Source organism: Camelina sativa, chromosome 9 (genome assembly GCF_030686135.1).
Source record: "Camelina sativa cultivar CO46 ecotype springtype chromosome 9, ASM3068613v1".
In the NCBI taxonomy this organism is placed as follows: domain Eukaryota; kingdom Viridiplantae; phylum Streptophyta; class Magnoliopsida; order Brassicales; family Brassicaceae; genus Camelina; species Camelina sativa.
In genome coordinates this window covers 11113284-11139854 of record NC_141888.1, presented here as the reverse complement: position 1 = coordinate 11139854, position 26571 = coordinate 11113284, and the positions used below count along the sequence as shown (strand labels likewise).

Below are 26571 nucleotides of genomic sequence, written 5' to 3'. Positions count from 1 at the left end.
ATCCGTGCTCTAGCACGGGTCTTAATCTAGTGTATGTTGTATGAATGCAGACATTTGTTTTATTTCGGTGGGGTATAGAATCTGTTTAAGATTTGGTCAATTCATTAATTAGATATAGTCCAAATATTTGAATCAATGATACATAGATACAGTAATAAATAGATCTAGATTACACTAGTCACCAGAATCCACACCATCTTAATTATTTCAAAATTGTACATGGGATTCAGTGTATCATAAATAATCAGGGGTCTATGAAATTCAATTGTCCTGTTAGCTTCTAATCACAGGTAAGAAAAGAGTTGTGAGAGAAAGACTGAACGAGAAAAGAAGCGATGGCACACTACAGAGCAAGCTCAGAGGAAGAGAACATGATGAACAAGGCGAGTAGTCGCCGAAAAATCAAAGAAGAAGACGAAGAGGAAGCCATGAACGTAGCGGCTATGGAGAAGTTGCAGCGTCTTCCGACGTACGACCGGGCAAGGAAGGCTGTTCTTAGAGGGATCACAGGAGGTTTCAAGGAGATTGACATGAAAGATCTTGGCTTCGCGGAGAGAAGAGAGTTATTCGATAGAGTGATGCCGATGGATGACGAGGATTGGCATGGAGAGTATTTACAGAGGCTAAAGAGTCGTTTCGATAGGTAAATCTACTTAAAAATATAATTTTCTTATGTGTAAGATTGTTTAATCTGTTAGATAATAAACTTTTTTTTTGTTACTATTGCACAAAAAAAAAAAACCAGAGTCTATTTGAATCTACCAACGATAGAAGTCCGATTTGAGGATTTAAACCTGACCACAGAAGCCTATGCAGGAAGAAAAGCTGTTCCCACAGTCATGAACTCATTCGTTAACGTTGTAAAAGTAACATCTCCTTCCTCATTGGATTTCTTGTTTGTATAACAACAACAAAAAAAATCATTTGCAAATCCATTTAGTCCTCATTACGTTTCTTGTATAGCAAGAAATTAATTTGTAAAGCCATCTTTTTTGGCATCTCTCTGATCTCGCCTAATCGTCTAGTTTTATATTAAAAAAAAGGGTATTGGGACGAAAATCGGAGTTCTTAGGATTCAGAAAAAGAGAATCTCCATTCTTAAGGATGTGAGCGGGATCATCAAACCCGGCAGGTTCATCAACCATCCTTAGCTAGCTATTTTTTCTTTCATTTTTTGTTTCGATTCTAAATCCGTTTATGATATTTTGATATTGTTCGAGATATTTGTGTGTTTTGCACCATATAATTTACAAAAAAAATGAATCAATTTCTCATTTTGTCTCTTTTTACTACACAGACTGACTCTACTTTTGGGACCACCGGGATCTGGAAAGTCTACCTTACTAAAAGCATTGTCTGGAAAGACAGAAACTGGACTAAAAGTAAATAGACACTACTTCAATCTTTGAAAGATATCCAAAAAAAATGCTTTTATTGGTATGAAGCAGTGATATGATAGTGTACTTGTTGAATGGTTAGTCTACAGGGAAAGTGACATACAATGGGCATGAATTGCATGAGTTCGTGCCAGAAAGAACTGCCGGCTACATTGACCAATACGATGTTCACTTGCCGGACTTAACAGTTCGAGAAACATTAAAATTTTCTGCAAGATGCCAAGGAGTGGGAACAGGCTACGGTATAAAAAAACATGATCCTCTTTATTCTGTAATGATCTCTCCAAACTGAATATTGACATGGATGGTTGAGAACAGATATGCTTGCGGAGTTACTGAGACGGGAGAAAGACTTAAATATCAAGCCAGAGCCTTACCTCGATGCGTTAATGAAGGTACAAAGAGAAATTATTAGGTAGGTTGAGAGAAGTTAAAATAGATTTTTTTTTTTTGAATCTTTATAATTTTATGATATTATTTACAGGCATCGGTTATGAAAGGTCACAAGGAGTATGTAGTTACAGATTACGTTTTAAAAGTCTTAGGACTTGAGATGTGTGCTGATACGATAGTTGGGAATCATATGAAAAGAGGAATCTCTGGTGGGCAAAAGAAACGCGTAACGACTGGTATCGATAGATCGATGAGGAGTTCTTATTAATAGTGTTTCGACGGTATTGAAATGTGTTCTTAAGGTTTTTGGTTTGTTGTGTGTAGGTGAGATGTTGGTTGGACCAGTGGGAGCTTTCTTCATGGACAACATATCAGATGGTTTAGATAGCTCGACGACGTTTCAGATCGTCAAGAGCATCAAGCAAATGATCCATGTTTTCGATAAAACCGCTCTTATATCTCTTCTTCAACCTCCTCCAGAGACATTTGAGCTCTTCGATGATGTCATTATTCTTGGAGAAGGCCACATCGTTTACCAAGGCCCTCGGGAAAACGTCCTCGAATTTTTTGAATCTATGGGGTTTAAGTGTCCCCAAAGAAAAGGGATAGCTGATTACTTGCAGGAAGTGAGTTCTCCGAGTACAACACTTTTTAGTGAAACATATATATATATATATATATGTATATTTTACTTTGCATTATATACTAATCGAGAGATTACACTTTTTCATTTTTAGATTTTATCCAGGAAAGATCAAGAACAGTATTGGGTTAATCAAGAGCTGCCATATCGTTATGTATCAGCACAACAATTCAAGGAAGGCTTCAAAATGCACCATTTCGGGAGCACAATACAGTCCCAGCTTGCAACGCCTTTTGATCGATGGGATAATCACAGAGCAGCCCTGACAAGGACCAAATATGGAGCTAGCAAGTTGGAGCTACTAAAGACATGCTTAGAACGAGAAAGAATTTTCATGAAGAGGAACTTACGCACTTTTCTCTTGAAGTCACTTCAGCTCTTCATCAATGCAGTTATAATCACAGTTGTGTTTTCACAACAAAAGGAACATCACAGTACGGTAGAGGATGGAATCATATACATGGGAGCTATCTATTTGGAAGTGCAAATGATTGTATTCTCTGGGTTTTTCGAACTTCCCATGACTATTGATAAGCTTCCAGTGTTCTACAAGCAACGCCATTTCAGCTTTTACCCATCATGGGCCTTCTCATTACCAACCTCAATCATAACCTTCCCTTTATCCTTCGTTGAAGTCTTCATTGTGGTCTTCTTTACTTATTACTTCATTGGATATGATTTTACCATCACATCGTAAGCTTGTCTTAACGAACCATAAGTTTTTTCTTTGCTCTATATATTTTTACTATTAATTGCTCTTTTTTTGTTTCTGTTACTATAGGATCTTTAAACATTATTTAGTTCTAGCATTGTGCGGACAAATGTCGTATGGACTATTTCGGTGCATCGGTGCAGTGACTCGAAATCATGTGGTTGCAAACACAATGGGATGTCTTGCTGTGATGTGGCTAATGACATTCAGCGGCTATGTGTTGTCGCGAAGTAAGTTTTAAGGAGGTTGTTGTTGTCCATATTCATTCTTTAAGTGTATGATCCATAAGCTAATTAGTGATGCATTGTGATGCGCAGATCAAGTGCACAAATGGTTAACATGGGCGTATTGGACATCACCAATGATGTATATACAGACAGCTGTTTCGGTTAACGAATTCCGTAGCAAGTCCTGGAAAGATGTAATTTTCTGGAAACCGTTTCTTAAGTTGTCAACACAGTTTTTCGGATCCAAACTTTACTATGTAATATATGCAGGGTCTAGGAGTTGCGGTCTTAAAATCGCGAGGATTTTTTGTAGAAACTTACTGGTATTGGATTGGACTTTTAGCATTGATCGTATCTACAATCATGTCCAACGTTATTACATCTTTGAGTCTGGCTTATCTTAAACGTGAGTGTCCTCACTTACTCTTCCTACATCTATGTATTAGATCAATACTTTTAAACGTAAATTTTTTTACTTTTGTAGAATATGGAGTATCCAAGTATGCCGTTATACCAGATGAATGTGGAGAGACTGATAGCAACAATATTATAACGGGTAAAAACTATTCAAGAACGACGCAATCATTCTCTCTTTTCATCTCCTTTAAAAAAATCATGATCACAAAAATGGTTAAAAATATGTAGGAGTGGCAACAACGAGAACTTGCAACGACAAAAAAGTTCTTATACCATTCAAGCCTCTATACATGACGTTTGAGAACATCACATATTCTGTTGATACTCCCAAGGTATGTGAATAACATTTTCAATAAGCGTAAGAGATTATTCAAAGACTCAAGTATATAATTTGTATAAAGAGGATTTTGTAGGAGATGAAAGAAAAGGGCATAGCAGAGGATAAACTGGTACTATTGAATGGATTAAGCGGTGCTTTTAGGCCGGGTGTTCTTACTGCACTTATGGGCGTGAGTGGCGCAGGCAAAACTACTTTGATGGATGTTTTAGCCGGGCGTAAGAACACAGGATACATTCACGGAGATATACATGTTTCTGGAGTTCCTAAAAAACAGGATACCTTTGCCCGTGTTTCGGGTTATTGTGAACAATCTGACATCCACTCCCCTCTATTAACAGTCTATGAGTCTCTTCTTTATTCTGCGTGGTTAAGGTTGCCCCCTAATATTGACACACATACTCGAGAAGTAAAATTAAGTGTTTTAGTTATATAATAGTATAATCAAAAGATCACCGTTATAAGATTCAAGAAACCATATAATTAACTAACATAGAAACGTTTCAGCTCTTTATTGAAGAGGTGATGGAATTGATAGAGTTAAAAGCATTGAGGGAGATGTTGGTTGGACATGTGGGAGTTAGTGGGCTTTCGACTGAGCAAAGAAAAAGAATGACAATTGCAGTAGAGCTTGTAGCCAATCCTTCTATTCTATTCATGGATGAGCCAACATCTGGATTGGATGCAAGAGCGGCCGCAATTGTCATGAGGACTGTTAGAAACACTGTTGACACTGGAAGAACTGTTGTATGTACCATTCATCAGCCGAGTATCGATATTTTTGAATCCTTTGATGAGGTAACTCAGAATTTTTACTCTTTGTGTTTTTACTACTTCTATCTTTAGCTATGCACCTAACTTTCATTTTTTTTAGCTTTTCTTGTTGACAAGAGGAGGAGAAGAGATCTATGTTGGTCCAATTGGCCACCATTCCTCTCAACTAATTGAATATTTTGAGGTAAAAGATAATAAGTGAAGTTATTCGATTAACACCATCTCGTTCCTCACAATAACTGAACAAGATACTTTTTAGGGAATAAGAGGAGTAGGAAAAATAAAGGAAGGTTACAATCCAGCAACATGGGCCCTTGAAGTTACAACAAAGGCAAAAGAAGATGTTCTTGGTGTCAGATTTGCTCAAATATACAAAAACTCAAGCCTTTACATGTAAGTGGAGTTGCATTCATAAAAAACATTGCTCGAGTCTTGAAAAATCTCATAAGTATTGTTTGTCTATGGATGCCAGGAGAAACAAAGATTTAATTAAGGAATTGAACGTGGTTCCTCCTCATGCACAAGACATTCATTTCTCAACAAAATATTCAACATCCTATTTCACTCAGTTCCAAGCTTGCTTGTGGAAACAGCACAAGTCATATTGGAGAAATGTTCCTTATAACGCAGTGCGTCTCAGTTTCGGGGCTGCTGTTGGAATCATGTATGGAGTCATCTTTTGGAGCCTCGGCAAAAGAAAAGCAACAAGACAAGATATCTTCAACAGTGTAGGTGCAATGTCAACTACTATTGGCTTCTTAAGCTCACAAAGTGCGGCAACTGTGCGTCCTGTCGCTATCGCTGAACGTACTGTTTTTTATCGAGAAGCCGGTGCTGGAATGTACTCGGCTCTACCCTATGCATTTTCACAGGTACTTCATTTCTGTACCAATTAATCCTATCATATGCATGTTTTGGTTTCTAATCTTGAAAACATGAAAACCATTTTGAAGGTGATAATCGAGATTCCATATACAATGGCTCAAGCTTGTATCTATGGAGCTATCGTCTACGGGATGATAGGATATGAATGGACAGCTTCCAAATTTTTGTTGAACATATTCTTTACCTTCATCAGCGTCTTGTACTCTATATACACTGGTTTTATGGTCATGGCCGTAAGTCCTAATCAAGAAATCGCTTCGATACTCAATGGTATCATATCCACATCATGGAACGTCTTTTCAGGATTTGCTATTCCTCGCCCAGTAAGTAACCAACCCTTAGTTATCGAGCCTCTTTTTAAAAATGTTTTAACAAAAATATTCACAATTAAATGGATATTGAAATATTTTGCAGAGAATGCCGGTATGGTTAAGATGGTTCACGTACGTGTGTCCAGGGTGGTGGGGATTGTACGGAGCGACAATAGCTCAATACGGGGATGTAGAGACGCAGCTCGATACGGGTGAGAAGGTTGTTGAGTTCATGAAAAATTATTATGGTTACGAATACAGCTTCTTGTGGGTTGTTTCACTTGCCCTCATTGCTTTCTCTTTGTTTTTTGTATTTATTTATGCTTTCTCTGTTAAGACTCTGAATTTCCAGAAGAGATGAGAATTTGTGAACACCAATATTACCGCATTATCTACTTGTTTGTTATGAAATTAGGTTTTTGTTATCGGATGATATCTTTTGGTAATTTAGTTTTTGAATGTATCACTGGAAGCTTAACAAACTCTTTGTCCTCGTTGGAACCATCTTACCAATCAAATCCTTATAGGAAAAAAGTGATGTAAATAAAACCAAAAGAACCGGGTTAGACATGTTTCAACTTGGAACGACAATAACTAAACCTATATTGTCAAGAGTTTGATTTATTACACTTCCAATATTCTCAAAGAAAAATGCGAAAATAAAATCATACCTCTAGTTTAAGAAACTTAGTGATGACTCCCATCATTTCACCGCCATGGAAACGGCCAAGACATCCTCTTGCAGCTGCAGTCTCATTCAGCTCTGCAACTGAATCTCCACCAATTGCTGGAAGAGCTTCCCTACTCCCACTGTCTTCTTCTTTTCCGGTGACAACTTCACCTGATTCCACAACCGTTGGAAGTGGAAAAGGGTCCAAAGACGTCTCTAATAGAACTGATTCTCCTCCAACTGCGCTCACAAAGTCTCTTAATCGGCACATTGTGAATGGGACAGGCTCGAAGCTGTGGTCTCCATACTCAACAGGAGTACAATGATCACCAGTCACACATAAGAAATACTGGTAATTTGTACAAGACTCAGCTTGCCATAGAAGCTTAGCAAGCTGACGTATCGCCTTATCCACAGCTTCTAAACCTCGAACTTTGAACATTGTCGCCTTGTCATGGCCAGCATCGTCTATAGCCTGCAAGAATATAAAATCAGACAGGATCGTTGATTTTTTGTGATAAAAGACAGAAAAAAGGTCGTTACCTTTATGTGAAGGAAGCCGAAATCATAACCATCTGATCTTCCTGGTTTGTGCCCGTCCTCTCCCGGTACAAAGACATTAGGGCAGGGATTCATTGGAGCTGAGAGCGCATTGGCTATAGCAGTTGCTTTCGATGTCAGAAGCGTCCGGTAATCTCCAGTGGCTCCTGGAGCTTCTAGAATGTCAATACCAAGAGACATACCAAGTCCGGCAATAATCTTTGTTGGTGCTACCATACACGGCCACAAGCCGTGCTTCTCTTGAAAAGGGGGTACCTAAATATATACAAAACCCGTAAACAGAGATGATGATACATGAAAGCACTAATAAGCATTTCTACGAGAGGCAATAGGATTCTGAAACACAGACCTCGATTCGAATACCACAGCCTCGTAAAAGGACGAGATTGGCAATATTCTTGCCTTGTGCAGCTCTCTCTGAATTAATCGGGTGGGAAACAAGAATGCGTGATATCTCCCTGGATAACTCGTTAACTACTTTAGCAGTGTGATTGGCTTCTTCTGATTCATCCAAAGGTTTAGCCTCAAGAAGCAAACGGTTATCTTTCAGTGGGTCTGTTCCAGATATATTCCCACTAAGTCTTGGCCCTTTTACAACCACACCACATCTATGCTCCGTTGCATATCTATAGGAACAAACATAAAAAAAAAAGCCAACCTTTAGCCAAGAAAAACACAAGCCACCCAAAATCAACAAAGCTTCAGGAAAACATTTTGCAACCTGACTCTCACTTCATACTCAGGGAAAGATGCAAGTTTCATGCCATCAAGAGCTGCACAAAGTATAGGACCTTCTTCTTCGAAATGTCGATCAGCTCTCCTACTAACAACAATTCCAGATTTCTCATCCAAAGTTGCAAAATTAGACTGCAATAACAAAAACAGGGTCCTCACAAACTATAAATGACAAAACAATGTTATGAAACAAGAAGATTAAAAGCACCACAAACCTTGAAAGCTATATCACCTGGTGACATTGCTAATCCTGCACCCATAGACTCAAACGCACCACGACCTCTGTAATACACCCTTGGGTCATAACCCATGAGAGAGAGATGAGCTGTGTCACTACCACATCCTAATCCAACTTCAACTGGATCCATCAAACCATTGATCCCAGCTGATGCAAGTGCATCTAGATTAGGTATATTTGCTGCCTGTAATGGAGTTTTGTAACCTAATTTTGGTATTGATACATCTCCTAAACCATCGATTAGGACAAAAGCTACTCTCTTTTTCACTTCTCCGTGACCTTGTTCCATTGTTTTGTTCAAATGGGTAATCTTGAAAACGAAATAAAAAAAAAGGGAAGAGGTTTTAAGAATTCAACATCAGAACAAAAACGATATAATCTGATCGCACGCAAATCAAAATTTCCAACTTCTTTACCTGAGAAACAGAGAACTGATCTTTCAATTGAGAGAATGTAATTCTCGAGCATCAATGACAGATTGGGTTTTTGGCTTTCTCTTTGTTTATTTGTTTTAAAAGTATCTTTAAGGAAAGACGAATAAAGGGATTTAGGGGGTTATTGGATGCTTGATTTTAATGGATTTAGAAACCCAAGTTAAATCATGTGTTATTCAATCATTCATTTTAAAATATTTTTTAAAATTCTATGTTATTGGATCTATGAATTCTAAATCCTAATTAAAATGACCCCTTATTCATTATTAAAGATTTGAGTATGGATTTGATTTCATATTGGATTTAGATGGATTTGAAAAGATGTTTTACTTGTAAATATAGGAATTGGAAATCCTTGGTCTCGACCTAGTTATTTGGGTGGATTTGGAAAAAAAAAAACAACCCCTACGTATAATAGCAAACCATACAGAATTATCATAATAACAAACATATTTTTCCTCTCTGCATTATCGTAATATTGATTTTAAGCCATTTTTCTACACAGTCTACATGGAAGACATGTGCGCATGGCAGCTCTCTTACATCTTTGTCATCTCCATATCTAGTCAAGCAGATGCAACAGCTCTGCAAAACCAAATGCAGACAATTGTTAATAATTGAACATAAGGACATTGTACGCCTATATACAATTGACGTAATATTAAACCAACGATAATGAAACGTAAAAGCATACAGATCATGAAATGTAATATTAAACATAATATTATCGTAATATTAAACATAATATTTCTGCATTATTGTAATAGCAAACCAACGACAAAAAGATCATGAAGAATTACACCTATAAGACCAGACATAACAATACTGAGAGAAAGAAATTCTTTAATGAGAAAGCAGAAAAGGTGTTCTTCGGCCAGTGATAGTCAGTAATAATAATTAGCACCATCACGTTACGCTTAATCCAACCATAACGCTCATCAGTCAACATGCTAACAAAGACTTCTTTCATTCCTAACTGGTGAATCACTTTAACTGCATCGTAACGAACATTTTTTTTCAAATTAAGAACTTTTTTTTCAAACCTCTCTTTGTTCTTACAACCCAAGAACAACAAAGAAAATATGCCAATTAGTGGAGAGAGACAATAACATCAAACATGTTGACTGATTCACTTGAGAGTGATACATGAGAGATTATTTTTATAAATTCTATTTTCCTTTTATAAATGTTGAATTCTATTCTCTAGGATTTTCAAATCCACTTTCTTTGACTTTCAAATCCACATTATTTGATTTTCAAATCCATATTATTTGATTTAAAAATCCATGGATTCCATGTGGATTTCCAAATCTTATAAGGATTTCTAAATCCATTAAAATCAAGGATCCAATAACCCCCCCTTAGAGATTTTTAAACCCAACCGAATCGAAACAACAAAAAATTTGACCGGTTAAGATTAAACCAGCCTTCGAATGGGTCTAGAACTTTTGATTATTATATGGACAGTTGATGGGCAACTTACTAAGTCTAGGGCCCTGTTTGTTTCATCTAAATAATCAATTTAAATAATTCATTTTAATGTCAAATGACCTAACAAACAAAATAAAAAAATAGTTCATTTAGATGATGTATTTAAATGCAAATGAGTTTGTTTAGTTTATGATAATTTGTTAGAAATGTTCTTTTTGAATATTCATTTTCAAAAAATATCTTTTTTTGAACATTTTTATTTTTATCATTTTTTACAAAATTACAATATGTTAAATTAATTTTTAGAATTTTTTTTTAAGTTTAGGTTCTAATATTTTACATTTAGGATGTAGTTTTTAGGGGGTAGGGTTTAGGGTTTAGAATTTTATCATTTTATGTATTTAAAAGGATTATTTTTGAAAATGAACACCCTAAAAGGGTATTTTTGTAAAATGACATCGAAAAAAGTATTTTTAAAAATCCTCTTGGTTTATTTACATTATCATCTAAATGGATTTGAATAGAAAAATGACTAATATGCCCATGTTTTGATTTAATACTTTTTTAAATCTTAATCTTGACCATACTAATTTTAATTACTGATCTAAAATATATATATATATATATATATATATGAATATATTTGTATTCAATACCAAACAAAAGTTCTAAAAATCCTATTATCAATATTATTATTTTTGGCATTTATAAATTTCAATTTCAAGAATCTTTGTTGCGCTTTTGACAAAATTGTAATTTTTACATTTTGGTGGGAAAATGTAAATTTGCTTTGGCAGAAAAAAATATGTTTTTATAATTTTAGCGGAAATGTGATTTGCAATTTTGGCGGAAAAATTGTGATTATGCGATTTTGGAGGGAAATTATGATTTTACGGTATTGTTGGGAAAATGTGATATTGCAGGCTTAGCGGAAAAATTAGATTATGCGTTTTGGCGGGAAAATATGATTTTGTGTATTTTTTGGCTGGAAAATGTGATTTTACGTTTTTGGCGGGAAAATGTGAATTTGCGGTTTTGGTGGGAAAATGTGATTTTGCGTTTTTGGCGAGAAAATTTGACTTTACGATTTTGGCGGAAAATCTGATTTTATGTTTTTGGTGGAAAAATGTGAGTTTGCGTTTTTGAAGAAATTATTTTGATTTTCTGATTTTTGAAGGCAACTATCCTACTCATGACTTGGAGATGGGTGCTGTAGTTTTTGCCCTGAAGATTTGGAGATCTTATCTTTATGGTGCAAAGGTACAGGTGTTTACAGATCATAACCGCCTGAAGTATATATTCACTCAGCCTGAACTGAATTTGAGACAGAGGCGGTGGATGGTGCTTGTGGTGGATTATGATTAGGAGATAGCCTATCATCCTAGTAAGGCTAACACGGTTGTAGATGCTCTGAGTCGGAAGAGGGTAGCTTCGGCTCAGGAGCAGGAGATGGAGTCTCTGGTAGGAGAGATCAGTGTTTTGAGCTTGTGTGCTGTTTCATAGGAACCGTTGGGTTTGGAAGCAGTAGATAGAGCAGATCTTCTGAGTAGGGTGCGGTTGGCTTAGGAGAAGGATTTGGGGCTGGTGAATGCCTCTAAGGATGTGGATTCAGAGTATCAGGTCTCAGATAATGGTACTATCTTGGTGCACGGTCGGGTTTGTGTGCCCAAGGATAAGGAGTTGAGGCAGGAGATTCTGAGAGAGGCTCATGCGAGCAAGTTGTCCATTCATCCAGGAGCGACTAAGATGTACCGTGACCTCAAGAGGTACTATCATTGGGTTGGGATGAAGAAGGACATGGCTAGTTGGGTTTCGAGGTGTGATGTATGTCAGCTAGTGAAGGCTGAGCATCAGGTTCCTGGCGGTTTACTGAAGAGTTTACCCATTCCTGAGTGGAAGTGGGATATGATCACCATGGATTTTGTGGTAGGATTGCCAGTGTCATGGACCTTTGATGTTATTTGGGTCATTGTGGACCGGTTGACCAAGTCAGCACATTTTCTGGCCATTAAGAAGATTGATGGAGCAGCGGTCTTGGCTAAGAAGTATGTGAGAGAGATAGTCAGATTGCATGGGGTGCCAGCGAGCATTGTGTCTGACAGGGATTCTAAGTTCACTTCGGTGTTCTGGAAGGCTTTTCAGGCAGAGATGGGCACTAAGGTGCATATGAGTACAGCTTATCATCCCCAGACAGATGGGCAGTCTGAGAGGACGATCCAGACGTTGGAGGATTTGCTGAAGATGTCTGTGTTGGATTGGGGTGGCCATTGGGCAGATCACATGAACCTGGTAGAGTTAGCTTACAACAACAGTTATCAGGCGAGTATTAAGATGGCTCCTTATGAGGCTTAGTATGGGAGGCCATGTAGTACACCATTATGCTGGACTCAGGTGGGGGAGAGGAGCATGTTTGGTGCTAGTTTTGTTCAGGAGACCTCAGAGAAGATTCAGGTTCTCAAGCTGAACATGAAGGAGGCTCAGGATAGACAGATGAGTTATGCTGATAGGAGGAGGAGATATCTTGAGTTTCAGGTAGGAGACAGAGTGTACCTCAAGATGGCCATGTTGCGGGGTCCAAACAGGTCATTGTCAGAGACTAAGTTGAGTCCGAGGTATATGGGTCCATTCAGAGTGATTGAGCGGGTTGGACCAGTGGCATATAGATTAGAGTTACCTGATGTTATGCGTGCATTCCATAAGGTTTTCCATGTGTCTATGTTGCGGAAGTGTCTCCGTGAGGGTGAGAGAGTGTTGGCTAAGAATTCCTGAGGATCTTCAGCCTAACCTGACTTTGGAGGCGAGACCAGTGAGGGTTCTCGAGAGGAGGATCAAGGAACTTCGGAAGAAGAAGATTCCTTTGATGAGAGTCCTGTGGGACTGTGATGGTGTTGAGGAGCAGACTTGGGAGCCTGAGGCAAAGATGAAGGCAAGGTTCAAGAAGTGGTATGAGAAGCAAGCCGCGACTTGAGCTTGTTTAGCCTGGTCCCATCTGTAATCCGTGGCTGGAGCGGGAATGGAGTATTCCAGCCCATCTCTCTTGTTACTCGGTCGCTTGGGGTGGTTGGTTGTGCGACTCAGTAACAAGATGAGGTGGTGTTCGGGGTACAAAGTTTCCGTGAGGCGGGGTTTTGGAGGGACGTTTCCTAAAATAGAAGTTTCCAAAAGTGGAAGTTTCCAAAGATGGAAAGTGCTAAATATGGAAAGTTTTACGGGAGTTAGAATTTGTCCATATTAGCGGTGGAGAGCCTTGGAGGGGATTGTGTGTGGCCTTAGTGGCGGACTTTTGAGTCAGTGTGCCAGTGTGTGGCGGTCTTTTTAGACATGGTGTGGTCTTTGTGACGGGCTGTTTAGCCAGAGTGTCTTTGTGACGGTCCTCTTTAGGACATTTGTTTGGCCTTGGTGGCGGTCCTCTTTAGGACATTTGTTTGGCCTTGGTGGCGGTCCTCTTTAGGACATTTGTTTGGCCTTGGTGGCGGTCCTCTTTAGGACATTTGTTTGGCCTTTGTGGCGGGCTGTTTAGCTAGAGTGTCTTTGTGACGGTCCTTCGGGACAGATGGTCTTTGTGACGGTCCTTCGGGACAGATGGTCTTTGTGACGGTCCTTCGGGACAGATGGTCTTCGTGACGGGCTTTTTAGCCAGAGTGTCTTTGTGACGGTCCTCTTTAGGACATTTGTTTGGCCTTGGTGGCGGTCCTATTTAGGACATTTGTTTGGCCTTGGTGGCGGTCCTCTTTAGGACATTTGTTTGGCCTTGGTGGCGGTCCTCTTTAGGACATTTGTTTGGCCTTGGTGGCGGTCCTCTTTAGGACTTTTGTTCGGCCTTTGTGGCGGCCCTTGTGGCCTGTATATGATCCTTGTGTGGTCATGTGGTATTCCAGTGAGGGGATATGTGGTTGGTAGGACATTGAGATGTTTTACGCGAGCCACGGGAAGGAAACCTGGATAGGGATAGGACTCAGACGTGTTGAGAATCGTTTGCTCGCGACTGTTGGGGACTTGGGTCTCCTAGTACTGCTATATTCAGAGACTTTGTGACTTGGGAATATGGTTGGTATATCGACTTTGGATGACGATCCGGGGGCGCGCTGTAGGGTGGCAACCCGAGAGACGAGTTGGATGTTCCTTATATATTATGGCATGCGGGTCTAGGCCCGATGAGGAGCCAACATTATGGCATGCAGACTTAGGTCTGATGAGGAGCCAATAAAAACTCAAAGTTTAGGCCTATGAGTAAAGGAAAGTCCAAAAGTCGAGAGCAAATGACGCCTGGAGCGTGAGTCTATCGCCTAAAGGTGACCTTCTGTAGATCAAACGGAGGAGTGCGGGCCGTGGAGACGGTTGCACGGAAGTCCTTGGCTAATGGTTGTTCGAGATTTGAGGACGAATCTAGTTTGGTGGGGGAGAATTGTAACATCTGTGAACAGGAATCCCGGTTTGGGAGTTGCATCGGTCGATGCAGATGGTGCATCGGTCGATGCATGTTCAATTCTGTGCGTTTTGACTTAAGTCAAACGCTACGTTTTGGGTAAAGGAAAACCCTTAACACGGTTTTTGGTCTCATTCGTCTTGTTGGGCCGTTTTTGAGAGAAAACGAAAGAGAGAAAGAGTTCTTGAGTGTTCTTGGTGATTCTGGAGATTTGAGGCTGTTCCTGGAGAGATCTGTAGCTGGGATCGTTGTAGGAGCTTCCTAGAAGCGTTTTCTTCCTTGTATTAGGTTCAAATTCGTCTTGGCAAAGGTAAGTGCATGACCATGGCTTATCTAAGCTAGAGATCTCTCTGATTTGCTTGTTATGTGTTGTTAGGCTGGTTAGATTGTTATTTGGGACGTTAGGAAGCTTTCTTGTGGCTTGGGATCGAGTTTCGTGATTGCAGGAACAAAGATCCGGCGAGAAGCTTCGGAGGAAAACGATGCTCGGCATTGCATCGGTCGATGCACTTTGTACGTCGGTCGATGCAGATGCGAGGACGGCGCGTAAACTAGGGTTTTCGTGTTATGTCAAGCATGCGTCGGTCGATGCATATCTTGCATCGGTCGATGCAAGTTAACCTTGCATAGGTCGAGGCAGATCTTGCATCGGTCGACGCAACCTCCATCTGGTGTCGGTCGATGCATGTTGGTATCGGTCGATGCAGAGTCCTGGTTTGTTATTGTTGATTGTTGAATGTTGTTTGATGGTTAGAGATGTCTCTATTGCTTGTGTGTATAGCCCAGTAGATGGGAGGATTGCCTTACTGAGTGTTTATAAAATACTCATGCATTGCAATATGTGTTTGTGGTGTAGGTAAAGGCAAAGTGTGATCATGGAATCAAGGCAATGAAGAGGAGGATGTTCTAGGGACTCAATTTGATGTTGTCTGGCTTGCTAGGTTGCTAGAGTTGAGTCATTAGAACATTGCTAGGTTGCTGGTTCTATGATTTCTGCTATTTGATTATTGGATATTGTTGATGTTATGATTATTGGTTATTATTGGATTATTATTTGGATATTGATTGGTATTGGTTATTCCGCTGTTGGTTGTGATTATGGTTAGGTGGCTAGTGGATATGGGACCACTAGTTGTAGTTTATTTATTATATTTTATTATTATTTATTATTTATTATTTAACAAAAAAAGGTCGGTCGTTTCAATATCAAATCGCTGTGCTCTTAAGATTGACATCTCCAAAGCATTCGATTCGGTTCAATGGTGTTTTATGCGAGCCACCCTTGAGGCAATGGAGTTTCCTTCTGACTTTATTCACTGGATAATGCTTTGCATTACTACTCCATCCTTCTCAGTCCAAGTGAATGGTGAACTTGCAGGGTTTTTCAACAGTAAACGTGGGCTGAGGCAAGGCTGTTCGCTATCGCCCTATTTGTTTGTAATTGATATGGATGTTCTCTCAAAACTGTTGGACAAAGCAGCATTGACTCAACAATTTGGTTATCACCCTCGGTGTAGGATTCTTGGCTTAACACATTTATGTTTTGCCGATGATCTCCTAATTTTTTCTGATGGTACTGTTCGCTCTATCAACGGAATTATTAAGGTTTTTGAAGACTTTGCAAAGTGGTCTGGTCTGCAAATCAGTATGGAGAAAACAACGGTTTATCTAGCGGGGGTTTCCCCTGAGGTTCATCAAGAGATCACAGAGCTGTTTTCTTTTGCTGTGGGCACCTTGCCAGTACGATATTTAGGGCTTCCCCTTGTAACGAAGCGCCTTTCTGCATCGGATTATCTTCCTCTTATCGAGACTGTAAAACGCAAAATTGGTTCTTGGTCAGCACGGTTCATCTTGTATGCTGGCCATCTGAACTTAATAAGCTCTGTTCTCTGGAGTATATGCAATTTCTGGATGGCCGCCTATCGTCTCCCCCGGGACTGTATCCGGACTGTGGAAAGCCTCTGTTCTGCTTACCTCTGGTCGGGTCCAGACCTTAATACCAACAAAGCTAAGGTCGCATGGCAAGATGTGTGTAAACCGAAGTCAGAAGGGGGTTTGGGACTACGGTCTCTACATGATGCAAATGATGTGGTGCTGCTTAAAGCTTATTTGGCGTATAGTCTCCAGTGTAGACTCGTTATGGGTTACATGGGTCAAACAAAATCTCCAAAAGCACTCGTCCTTTTGGGCAGTTGAGGCAACACAGTTAGGCTCCTGGATGTGGAAAAAAATCCTCAAGTTTTGGGAAGTTGCTAAACCACTATGCAAGACAAGTGTGAATGACGGTCAGAGGACTTTATTTTGGTACGATGATTGGTCAAGCATGGGGCGTCTTATATCTATCACTGGCTCACGGGGATTTATTGATATGGGAATCGGCCAACACGCAACAGTTGCTGAGGCCTGGAATCGATGGAGGCGACACCATCGTACAAACCAGCTCAACTTAATGGAGACTGAGCTGCATTCGCACTGGATAAAACGAAAACCGGAAGAGGATAGAATACTGTGGAAGGGCCAGAATGATCAGTACAGACCACGTTTCTCCTCTAGAGACACCTGGCAGAATATCAGACAGGTTTCTGGTGTTGTTGATTGGAAAACTAGGGTGTGGTTCTCTCACGCCACTCCTAAATTCTCTTTCTGCATGTGGTTAGCTGTTCAGAATCGCTTGTCCACCGGAGAACAGATGCTGCTCTGGAACAGAGGCGTGGATGCAAGCTGTGTACTCTGTCACAACGCCCTTGAAACGAGAGAACACCTTTTCTTCTCATGCGGGTTTGCAACAGGAATTTGGGATAACCTCGCCTCACGTATTTTCACTACTCGACACTCCACAGACTGGCAAACTGTGGTCCAGGCAGCCTCTGCTCAATGGCCTAACCGGACAATCGGGTTCCTTGTGCGTTACGTTTTGCAGATCTCGGTCTATACTCTCTGGCGGGAGCAGAATGATCATCGACACGCTGTTCCTCCATCCACCCAGGCTTAACTTGTTCAGCGGATAGATAGGCAGGTCCGCAACCGGCTACTTGCTATCCAGCTCGAGGGCGATCACCGATACAATGATGGTCTGAGCATTTGGCTAGCATCCAGATTCTAATTAGTCTCTTACACACTTATTCAACCTCCTCTGTTTTAAGCTTTCCCTATTGATCACTCTGTTGCACTAGATGTAAAAACGCTATTTTCTTTTTTGAATCTAATTTAACATATTTAAAAAAAAAAAAAAGGTATTTAGTCACAATATAAACATTGTTACGAATTTGTGATGATTTTTGAATGGTTGCAATACAATGGTCACAAATTTTTATTTGTAACAAACACGTCACAAAAGTTGCAACCAATATATTAGTAACCATTTTGTCATAAGTAATTACGTCCCAAAAAAGTAACAAAACTGCCTCAATTAAAGACTAACAAATCGTCTTTAAATCGTCACAATTCGTATTTAAAATAACGTTTTAATTATGTATCTTATTATTACGAAACTATAGTCTCAAATGATCACAAATGATAACTAAAAATTTGTAGCAGGATTTTAACAAATACTCAAAAAAATATGATATTTTGTGACTATCATAATGTCCAATCCCATCATTAGAAGTTAGTTTCAAATAGTTACAAGTTATTATAAAATTTTCATTGCATATGATAAAAATTATAACTAAAAACTTAATCTCAAAAAGATATTCCTTTTAAAATTTATAATCATACACATTTTTTATAATCATAAACATTTGATATACATTATAATCTATCTTTATTCTTATAAATCAAATAAATCATGAATTTGACCAGATTCACATATTGGACCATAACTCTCATATTACAACTCCTATGGAAACAATCTCAGGCTCTCTGGAAACTCCTATGAATTTGTGACACATAAACTAAGTCATAATATCGTATTTAAAATGTCACAAATTTGTGATGAAAATTTTATGTCTCAAAATACGTCTCAGTAAAATTATTTTCTTGTAGTTAATAGCAATGGAGACTTTGCAGTTGTTCCAGGTTTGTTTTTTTTGGCATAATAAAACTGAAGTTGGTTACTGATTAATTTTTTAGTTCCTACTTTTTCTCTATTAGTTCTTCTTATTTAGTCACGTTCTCGTATTCTTTGTTTGAGGATAGTTTTCTAATTGTTCTAATATTCCAATTATATAGGCTCTTTTAAAATTAGTTACGATTTTGTTGTTACATATAAATTTTTTTGGGACTAAAAAAAGTAATAAATCTGAAAAAGTAAACTCTGTCGACTTTATGGTAAGTTGTAACCTGGGAAAGTAAAGGCAATCTATACTAATAAAAGTAGAAGCTATAAGCTCCTAAAGCTGTCCACATGGAATTTAAAACAACTAATAGGGATTAGACATGTCATTAATTAACATTTTTTAAAATTTCCAGGATTTTGTATATTCAGATTTTTTTTAATAACCAATCGGGATCAAACATCTCAATATTTAACATTTTTGAAATTATGTAAAATTTCTATATCAAAATACTTATAAATAAGTGAATGTACAACGTCCAACATCGGCTAGAAAGTTTTTAGACAATGACTGAGAACCATTATAAATAAGACTAATATTCTTACAACTACGAATGAGAAGGAAGCTTTAAAATATTATAATTAAAAGTTGGAGCTATCGGGATTCGATATGTTACTGATTAACACTTTTTAAAGTTTAAAATATTAAAAATATTTAAACTCTATTAAAAGTTTAAGTATCATTTATCCCTTTTTGTGCTTTACATCTCTTATGAACTGTAAAACATGTTTTTGTATATGACTTTATAGGTGATTTGATATTATTTCGGTAAATTTTTTATTTTATTTTTGGGTCTAAAGAAGAAGGATTGACATCGCAAGACCTTGATTTGATGTTGTTTGAGTTAATTTTTGAGGTTTAAATAAAAAGGATCGACGACAAACACACTTTTATTAGCTATACATTTATTCACATTACTTTTTCTGCAAGTAATTTGCAATTTTGTAGTATTAATTAAAGATTTTGGTTCAAGAAGTTTGAATACATGTGGATCTAAAACCGAATAAGTATATAGGGGAAAGTATCAATAATTGAGTGCATGTGGTGACTATGCTGATCCATGAAATTTTATGAGAAAATAGGCAATGATTTTTGTCTTGGAGTTTGATGGGTTAACAAGTTTTTTGGTAGTCTAAAAAATGGTTTTAAATGATTATTCAGTGGAAGAATGTGAGGAAGCTGATGAGGAAGAGGAAGAAGAAGAGTATAACGAAGAACCGGACGGCAAAAGTAATGATGACAATTATCATAAAAATTTGACAATGAAAATGACAAGAAAGAATATGAATAGTAAGAAAACAGTGGAAAAACACGAATACATAGATGATGGCGGTCAATTAAATATGAGAAAACAAGATTAATTCATTATTCTAAAATTTTAGGATATGCAAAGTCACCAGTTTGAATGTTCGATCCGTCTTGCCTGGATGTCCAGTTAAATTCATGATTCTTTTGATCAAATTTGATTTTTTAACACAACTAATTTATATTTTGTTTTTTTAATTGTGTATCTGAAATAAAAATTTTGTCTTTATATTAATTTAAATTTTCTATAAGATAATATTTTATAACTGTCATTAATCATATATATATTTTTCACCAAAATATATCAAATAAACCCACGCATAGCGATTAGGGTTTGGTATTGAATGGTTCTCGACAGCGGTTCACGAGATGTGTTTTGGTGGTTTCGAAGCGGGTTTTTGGAAAGTATCGATGGAGATTTGCGATCTCTATTGCCTTTAATAGTGGTGAATCAAGATCCGGTAACAGGGGATTGGGGAGAGAGGGATCTCTTTCTCCGGAATCTGCGATTGGGTTTGAGGCAGATTTCATTGCTTGAGAAGATTATGATGAGCTTGGATTTGGCTCTGGCTTTTTGGGGATTCGATTGGGGTTTGAAAGGGTGGTTCGGATGTGAATTTGGAAAGAGGGAGATTCGGATTTGGATTCTCTCAGTGGGTCAGGAAGCTGGGATTTGGAAGATGGGGGATCTCGATCTTCTGATTCCGCAATCGGCCGCTTGGTTGTTATCACCGATGGTGAAAGATATGATTTCGTTGGATTTGATTCTGGTCTTATGGGGGTTTGCTTATCGTATTAATGGGTGACTCAAATGTGACAAAGAAAATGAAATGAGGAAGATTTGGTTTCAAATGGTTTCGGGTACGCAAATATCGTATTTGTCTCTGTTTCGAGATTTTCTAGCTGGCTTCAGGATTTTTAATTTATTGGAGATAGTGGTTCCCGATTGTGGTCCTTGGGTATTTATTTGGCTCTGTGTTGTGTTCGGCTACATCATCTCACTTTCTTCATTCTTTTTCGAAGCTTCAATTTTCTTATGAGACACAGTTGCTTTCAAGTTGTTATTGTGGTGTGTTTTCGTGACTTCAAGGGTCTCTTATTCGTTTTCGGGTTTTGTTAAGGTTGTTATGGCTCAAATGAATCTCAACAAAGGCAAGGCGGCTTTGGTCAGAACTGAGACGTCGAAAATCTCAAAGTCTTTGATGGCTCAACGTATTCAGCAGTTCTCTCTCACTCTCATTGGGAGATTGATGAACCCGACGGTCCAGCGTATGGAATCTCTATTGGCTAATTTGCCAAAGATCTGGAAGCTTGAAGAGAGGGTTGACGGTGCTGATTTGGGACAGGACACTTTTCAGTTTAACTTTCAAACCGAGGAAGATCTTCAAGGGGTGCTAAGGAACGGTCCTTACCATTTCGATAACTGGATGTTATCATTGGTTCGGTGGGAACCCATCATCTCCGATACTTACCCTTCTGCTATTAACTTTTGGGTGAAAGTTTTAGGGATCCCAATGCACTTTTGGGAGGCTGCAACCCTCCAGGCTATTGGTAAGAAAGTAGGAATTCTCCGTGATGTAGATGAGGAATCTGGTAGCTTGTTTGTCACTGTAAATGGGTTTAATCCTCTCATTTTTCACCTGGTGGTTCCGTTTAACACTGGTGATGAGGTGGTGGCCTCACTAGAGTATGAGAAGCTCCTTGGTTTTTGCAGTCACTGTTTCAGGCTAACACATGATGTGAAGTTCTGTCCAGAGCTAAGCAAGAATGAGGGGGGTCGTGGTCAGGGTGAAGGTGCTGATAGGAGAGGAGGTCCATGGAATAAGCCATTAGTAAAACCAATTGTTCAACACTTTGAAGGGGCCTGGGAAAAGCCAAGGAAGTTTGCTAAGCGCTCATTGGATTTTAATTCAGAGGTAATCAGAGATAGGGATCATCAGCAGCAGCGTATTGGTGAGAGCTCAAAGAGTGGTTTCAGATATCAGGCAAAGAATCAGGGAGTTATGGGTCAGCAAAGGGTTTCTGGGAGATATTCGGAGGGTAGAGAGGGTCCGGGTACTGTTATGGTTCAACAAGCACGATCGCATCCTCCTAGGAAGGGGAATGGACCGGCCTGGCCTAAGCCTTTATATCAGGCGAAGCAGAATAATGGTTCGCAGGTTGGGGGTGTTCTTGAGCCTGAAGTCCCTTTGGCTGCTGATATGGTGGACCGAGAGAAGGATGCACTGATGGAGGATGCTACTGGGGCTAGTGGAGGAGACAATGAGGCTGGTTTCTCCATGAGTTCTGATGGTCTCCTTGAGGATGGGGAATACCAGGAGGGTGAGGGTCAAGCTGATGATAATGCTGAGGATGATGAGGATGCTCAGTCGGATACAGAGAAGGGTGTATCAGAGACCGATGATGACACTCCACAAGGTACCATTTCGCTCTCTCCTTCCCTTGTTAAGGATTTGGGGCATGTTAATAAGGCTATGAAAAAAATTGAGTTGGGAAATTCTAAGGTTGTCAAGGTAAAGAGAGCTGGTTTCTTGGCCTCTAAGGGTGGTAGGGATAAAAGACATGTTGTAGCTATAGCTTCGCCTGGTAAAAGATTATTAGCTAAGGCTCTATTGTTGAAAACTGCAGGTGATGCTGCAAAGAGTAAAGGGATTGCCAGGCCAAACCAGAAGAAGTCAGAGGGTGGCAATATGGGAGGAGGAACCCGCAAACTGAAGAAAGGGATGGTGGCTCTCCCGAAACCGCCGGCTCAAACGTGAAGATCATGAGTTGGAACTGTTAGGGCATTGGTGCGGATCTGACAGAGAACTATTTGAAGGATTTGTGGAAGCAGAATAAACCAGATGTTTTATTTTTATCAGAAACAAAAAAATGTTTTTCATATTTACAAAAGTTTCAGAATAAATTTCGTTATCATCATTTGTATACGGTTGAACCCTGTGGGTCTAGTGGTGGTTTAACTATTTTTTATAATAATAATATAAAACTTGAAGTTCTTTCTGCTTGTGATCGGTTAATTGATGTTCAAACTTTTTTGGGATCTCAAATCTTTTTTATTACTTTTGTTTATGGAGATCCCGTCCCCAGGTGTAGACAGGTGGTTTGGGACAAATTAATTCAAATTGGTGCTATTCGGTAGGATCCTTGGTTTATGATTGGTGATTTTAATGAACTAATTGGTAATCATGAAAAATTGGGAGGTGCAATTAGACCGGCTTCATCCTTCCTTCCGTTTATTTCAATGATTAGAGAATGTGGGATGTTAGAGTTTCCGTGTTATGGAGATTCTCTTTCATGGCGAGGTAATCGCTGCAATAACCATGTGGTCCGTTGTAGGTTGGATCGTGCTTTAGGGAATGAAGATTGGCATACACTCTTTCCGTGTTTGCGGGTGGATTATCTGGAAATGATAGGATCGGATCATTGTCCTATATTAGCCTCTTGTGCGAAAGCTGAGGGACGACGTTTTCGCCAATTTCGTTTCGACAAGAGGTGGATGGGAAAGACGGGTTCTCCGCAGCTGTGGAATCGGGGTGGGATTGTACTAAAAATATCAGGATACCAATGTTTGTGGATAAAATCAAAAATTGTAGGAATTCTATTTCATGGTGGAGGAAGCAGAATGTTCCGAATAGTAACACTCTTATCTCTTCCCTAAAGACGGCTTTAGAGGATGCTAAAAACGATGATTCTATTCCACAAGCGGAGATTCACATTATTGAGAAGAAGTTAAAGGATGCATATCATGATGAGGAACTGTATTGGCAACAGAAAAGTCGAAAATTTTGGTTACGGGTGGGGGATAAGAATACTAGTTTCTTTCATGTGTCTACTAAACAGAGGAGGACTAGGAATAAGATTGTGGGACTGTTTGATTCAGAGGATGTTTGGGATGAATCGAATGAAGGTATAGAGAGGATTGCATCCGATTACTTTAAGAAACTATTTGCTCAATCAGAGGTGAGTGGTATTTCAGAAATGGTTCAAGCGGTCAATTGTTTTATCACCAAGCGTATGAATCGGAAGTTAACTAAGGATATATCAGAGTTAGAAGTTCGTAAGGCCTTATTTGCAATGCATCCGGAGAAAACCCCGGGTCCGGATGGGATGACCGCACTTTTCTTTCAGAGGTTTTGGCCGCATCTTAAAGGGGATCTGGTTGCTCTCGTTAGGCCTATTAGTTTGTGTAATGTGGGTTACAAAATTATATCGAAGATTCTGTGCTTCCGTTTAAAAAAGATTTTGCCCTCGATTATTTCGTAAACACAATCGGCCTTTGTGTCTGGACGGTTTATTACAGATAATATTCTGGTAGCACAAGAGATGTTTCATAGCTTACAGACTAATCAGATGTACAATTCGGATTTTCTGGCTTTCAAAATGGATATGAGTAAGGCATATGACCGAGTAGAATGGGATTTTCTGAAAGCGGTCTTAATAAGGCTAGGATTTGATTCCAAATGGATTTCTTGGATAATGTGGTGTGTGAGCTCGGTTTCCTATCAGGTGTTGCTTAATGGCCAACCACGTGGCTCCATTTTGCCAAAACGAGGCCTGCGACAGGGGGATCCTTTATCTCCTTATCTGTTTATTTTGTGTACAGAGGTGCTGATCGCTAATATCAAAAAGGCAGAGAGGGAAGGAAAAATATCAGGCATTAAGATTGCCCGAGATTCCCCCCTATTTCTCATTTGTTGTTTGCGGATGATAGTCTATTTTTCTGCAAAGCGGATGAAGAACAATGTTCAACGGTTATGGATGTCATAGGCAATTATGGTAAATCATCCGGCCAGGAGGTAAATTTAGATAAATCATCGATCATGTTTGGTAAAAAGGTGCCTGCAGAGGTCAACGACAAGGTTAAATCTGTCATTGGAATTTCTAATGAAGGGGGAATGGGCTCCTATTTGGGAATCCCAGAGAGCCTAAGTGGTTCAAGAGTACAAGTTTTTGGTTACGTTCGAGATAGGTTGAACGACCGGGTTAATGGTTGGACGGCAAAATTTTTATCTAAGGGAGGAAAGGAAGTTTTATTAAAGTCGGTGGCCTTGGCCCTTCCTACGCATGTTATGTCCTGTTTCAAACTTCTTCAAGGATTAACATCCAAATTGACGAGTGCTATTTCCAATTTTTGGTGGAGCTCTGATGGGAACGATCGGGGGCTCCACTGGGTGGCTTGGGATAAAATGTGTAAAGATAAAGCTGAGGGAGGATTGGGATTTCGGGATTTAGAGATTTTTAATGATGCTTTATTGGCCAAAAAATATTGGCGTTTAATACAATTTCCAAATTCTTTGTTTGATCAAGTTTTTAGGAGTCGATATTTCAGGAACAAGCATCCGTTAATGGCAAAAAAACCATATTCTCCCTCCCTTGGATGGAGAAGCATTTTCTCAACTAAAAGTATAGTGGAAAAAGGAGCCCGATGGACGATTGGCTCAGGGTTCAATGTATCGGTTTGGCGTGATCCGTGGATCCCTGACCAACACCCTCAACCTGCACAGGGTAGGGGACAGCATCTGCACCCAAATTTAATGGTAAACCATCTGATTAATCTTCGGACTAAAGAATGGCATTTACCTATACTTCAGGAATATATGGATCCGGAGGATATCCAAATTATTCTTTGTTTGCCAATTAGCAATTCTTTTAGGCCAGATAGATTGGTATGGCATTACACACAATCGGGTCGGTATTCGGTTAAGTCAGGTTATAAGGTAGCTCAAGCTATGAAGACGGAAATTGAGGTTGGTCCTAATGTTAATGCCCTAAAGGCTATGGCATGGGACCTCAGGGTACCACCTAAAATCAAACACTTTTTCTGGCAGATCGCCTCGGGTTCCCTTCCGGTGACAATGCGATTAGCCTCCCGGGGAGTTAATTGTGACACAATATGGAAGAGATGTGAATTGGAGGAAGAGTCTATTAATCATACCTTATTTGAGTGTCCTCATTCACGTCAGGTTTGGGAGAGGATTTTTGATGGACCTGACATGGATAAATTTCCGGTTGGTTCAATCTATTCGAATTTAGATTTTATATATGGCAAAGGTTTAGCTCATATGGCTTTGGGCACTACTCATAGCTCGATCCCATGGTTGGTCTAGTTTTTATGGAAGGATAGGAATAACAAAGTTTTTCAAAGACTACAATCAGAGCCAATGGATATTATTAATCAGGCTTTACGTGAGCAATTGTGGTGGAAGGAATCACAATTAACCACAAGGGTCAACTCCATTCCGACGGATTCGCTGATTACGCTGGAGACGTCAATTCACTGTCAGGTGGATGGCTCGTGGAAAGCCACGGAGCCTCATTCAGGGTTAGGCTGGTGGTGTGGTGATGGTGAGAATCAGACTTTGGTAATGGGTGCCAAATGTCAGCGTCGCAGTACATCCCCATTTCATTCAGAGTTAGAAGCATTATTATGGGCGATGGAGTGTATCCGGTCCAGAGGGATTGATTGCCGGCGATTCGAGACGGATTCTGCAGAGTTGCTATCAATGGTGCAAGTTCCGGAGGAGTGGCCGGCCTTCTCAACGCTTCTGGAGGAGTTTCAGGTGCTTAGTTCTTCAATGCCTTTTTCACCCTTATCAAGATCCCAAGGACGTCCAATGTGA

General features: G+C 39.4%; 4 protein-coding genes across 5 annotated transcripts; 3 read left to right on the top strand and 1 right to left on the bottom strand.

Moving 5' to 3' along the window:
- The first annotated feature begins 239 nt into the window (after nucleotides 1-239).
- LOC104710822 (ABC transporter G family member 38) lies at nucleotides 240-6507 on the top strand. Of its 2 annotated transcripts, none has more exons than XR_015566888.1 (21): nucleotides 240-643; nucleotides 746-866; nucleotides 1044-1132; nucleotides 1298-1382; nucleotides 1480-1639; nucleotides 1716-1792; nucleotides 1882-2026; nucleotides 2115-2416; nucleotides 2528-3126; nucleotides 3215-3375; nucleotides 3463-3566; nucleotides 3643-3778; nucleotides 3857-3928; nucleotides 4018-4121; nucleotides 4203-4501; nucleotides 4634-4924; nucleotides 5001-5084; nucleotides 5160-5293; nucleotides 5373-5772; nucleotides 5854-6108; nucleotides 6200-6507. XR_015566888.1 is itself a non-coding variant. In XM_087467106.1 (21 exons), the coding sequence occupies exons 1-21, from the start codon at nucleotides 336-338 to the stop codon at nucleotides 6455-6457; spliced, it is 4218 nt and encodes a 1405-aa protein (XP_087323232.1). In that variant the 5' UTR covers nucleotides 241-335; the 3' UTR covers nucleotides 6458-6507. The 2 variants fall into 2 exon arrangements, 1 of the variants encoding a protein (XP_087323232.1); XM_087467106.1 differs by having other exon boundaries at nucleotides 241-643; nucleotides 4203-4535.
- Nucleotides 6508-6617: 110 nt separating this feature from the next.
- Nucleotides 6618-8968, bottom strand: LOC104710821 (uncharacterized). The gene is made up of 6 exons (XM_010427481.2): nucleotides 8717-8968; nucleotides 8278-8610; nucleotides 8049-8194; nucleotides 7677-7953; nucleotides 7310-7582; nucleotides 6618-7241 (listed from the first exon to the last, which is right to left on the bottom strand). Exons 2-6 carry the CDS (start codon nucleotides 8587-8589, stop codon nucleotides 6762-6764), a joined length of 1488 nt encoding a protein of 495 aa, XP_010425783.2. The 5' UTR covers nucleotides 8590-8610; nucleotides 8717-8968; the 3' UTR covers nucleotides 6618-6761.
- A 12057-nt stretch (nucleotides 8969-21025) lies between these two features.
- LOC147938071 (uncharacterized) lies at nucleotides 21026-22710 on the top strand. The gene has a single exon (XM_087465451.1). The coding sequence runs from the start codon at nucleotides 21079-21081 to the stop codon at nucleotides 22708-22710; it is 1632 nt and encodes a 543-aa protein (XP_087321577.1). The 5' UTR covers nucleotides 21026-21078.
- Nucleotides 22711-26112: 3402 nt separating this feature from the next.
- LOC147938070 (uncharacterized) lies at nucleotides 26113-26571 on the top strand. The gene has a single exon (XM_087465450.1). It carries the CDS (start codon nucleotides 26113-26115, stop codon nucleotides 26569-26571), a length of 459 nt encoding a protein of 152 aa, XP_087321576.1.